A 1,884-nucleotide genomic window follows, 5' to 3' on the forward strand; every position below is an offset into this window, starting at 1 on the left:
TGCGCTGTCCCCTACGCGGCCACCTCCTTTTCTCGCTCCGGGAGCAGCGTGCGGTGGGGACACAATCTGGGAATCCCCATTAAATATGTAACACGGTAAACAAATAAGCTCGGACAGTGAATCAGGCTCCACAAATAATGTAGGACAACTACTATAGGGTGCCGACGCCGTACGAATAAGAATACTCGCCAAGAGAAATACCTTTAGGTTCAGGTGACAATTTACAGATGGCCAAAAGGGACGTTCAGAAGAAGAAGAAGAAGAAGAAGAAAAGCTCACGTTCATAAATCCTACCAACACAAAATATTTGTTTCTCACTATCCTTTTTTTTTTCTTTTTTTTTTTTTTTTTATACTTTTATCAAGACTTAGATTAAAGAGGTGTAATTAATTAGAATGAGCACAAAATGAAGTTGCTAGAGAGATAAATTAATAATTTACAAGGGGTTGTTTGGCAGTAATCTAATAATAGCTTTTGAAGACCAGTGAACACAGCAGGATCAGCTCTTTCCCTAAGCGTTATAACTTCAGAGAAGGAAAAGGATAATAACCACAGTAAAAATATATATATATTTATATATTTATAATACGCAGTGTAAATGCAGAAAAACCTGCCATCTGTCTTTTTTTTTCTCTTTCCATCATTATTTCCTCTTTTCTTTTTTGTTGTTCGTTGTCGTTGTCCTTGTCGTTTATTTCGTTTTAGGTATTTTATGGGTTATGATTTTTTTTGTTTTTTTTGTTTTAAACCGGTGCTGATGCCGCCGCTTCCTTCCCCCCCCGCCCCGCGCCGCCGGCTCAGATGCCGGCCGAGTACTTCATGCGCTTCTGCTTCTGGCGCTGGTTGCAGAACCAGACGCGGACCACGTTCTTCTTGAGGTCCAGCTTCTCGGCGATGGCAGCGATCTTCTCGGAGGAAGGTCGAGGCTGGAGGGCGAAGTAGGCCTCCAAAGAACGCTTCTCCGGGGCGGCGATGGAGGTCCTCTTGCGTTTCTTCTCCGCGCCGCTGAAGAGCTCGGGTTTGGCCAGCTTCTCGCGGTGGGACTTCTCGGCCTCCTCCAGCCAGGCCTGCAGGATGGGCTTGAGGGCGATCATGTTGTTGTGGGAGAGGGTGAGGGACTCGAAGCGGCAGATGGTGCTCTGGCTGAGGGAACCCACCCCGGGGATCTTCAGGTTGGCCAGAGCCGAGCCCACGTCGGCCTGGGTCACCCCCAGCTTGATGCGACGTTGCTTGAAACGCTCGGCGAAGGCCTCCAAATCGCGGGGGTCGGCGTCCACGTCGCTCATGCAGCCCATGTGGGCCGGTAGCCCGTGGGCGTGGGCCATGCCCAGCGCCGCCGGGTGCATGGGGTTCATGCCGGCCATGTGGGGAGCGTGGCCCGGCGTGGAGACCACGGCGCCGTCGGGGGCGGCCATGGCCCCCAGAGCCAACCCCGGCGTCAGGTGCTCCAAGAGTTCCCCTTCCAGCGCTTGGTGGGGCTGGTGGTGATGGTGGTGATGGTGATGGTGGTGGTGGTGGGTGCCCGACAGGGCGGACGGGTGGGAGATGGGCACCGAGGAAGAGGAGGCGGCGGCGGAGGTGCAAGGGATGGTGTTCATGGTGTGGTAGGTGGCGTCCGGCTTGAAGGGGCTGTGGTGCGGCGGGTGGTGGTGGTGGTGGTGGCTCTTGCTCGGGGAGACGATGTCCACCGCTGCCAGGGCTTCGGCGCGGGCCAGCAGGCTCTCGTCCAGACCGCCGAATATATTGCTCTGCAATTGCAAATAGAAGGCGCACATAACGCTCAGCGGGGAATTCGCCTCCCCGCGCACTCCGCCGCGCCGCTAAAACCTCCCCAGCATGTTAAAAGAGAAATCCGAGGGAAGGAGGAGGAGGAGGAGGAGGAGG

At 54.1% G+C, this 1,884-nt stretch overlaps 1 protein-coding gene across 1 annotated transcript; it reads right to left on the reverse strand.

Annotated features, from left to right (window-relative positions):
* Positions 1-754: 754 nt before the first annotated feature.
* POU4F2 (POU class 4 homeobox 2) lies at positions 755-1,775 on the reverse strand. The gene has a single exon (XM_014949857.1). The coding sequence runs from the start codon at positions 1,773-1,775 to the stop codon at positions 798-800; it is 978 nt and encodes a 325-aa protein (XP_014805343.1). The 3' UTR covers positions 755-797.
* Positions 1,776-1,884: the final 109 nt, after the last annotated feature.

Source organism: Calidris pugnax, unplaced genomic scaffold (assembly GCF_001431845.1).
Source record: "Calidris pugnax isolate Ruff unplaced genomic scaffold, ASM143184v1 scaffold42, whole genome shotgun sequence".
NCBI lineage: Eukaryota > Metazoa > Chordata > Aves > Charadriiformes > Scolopacidae > Calidris > Calidris pugnax.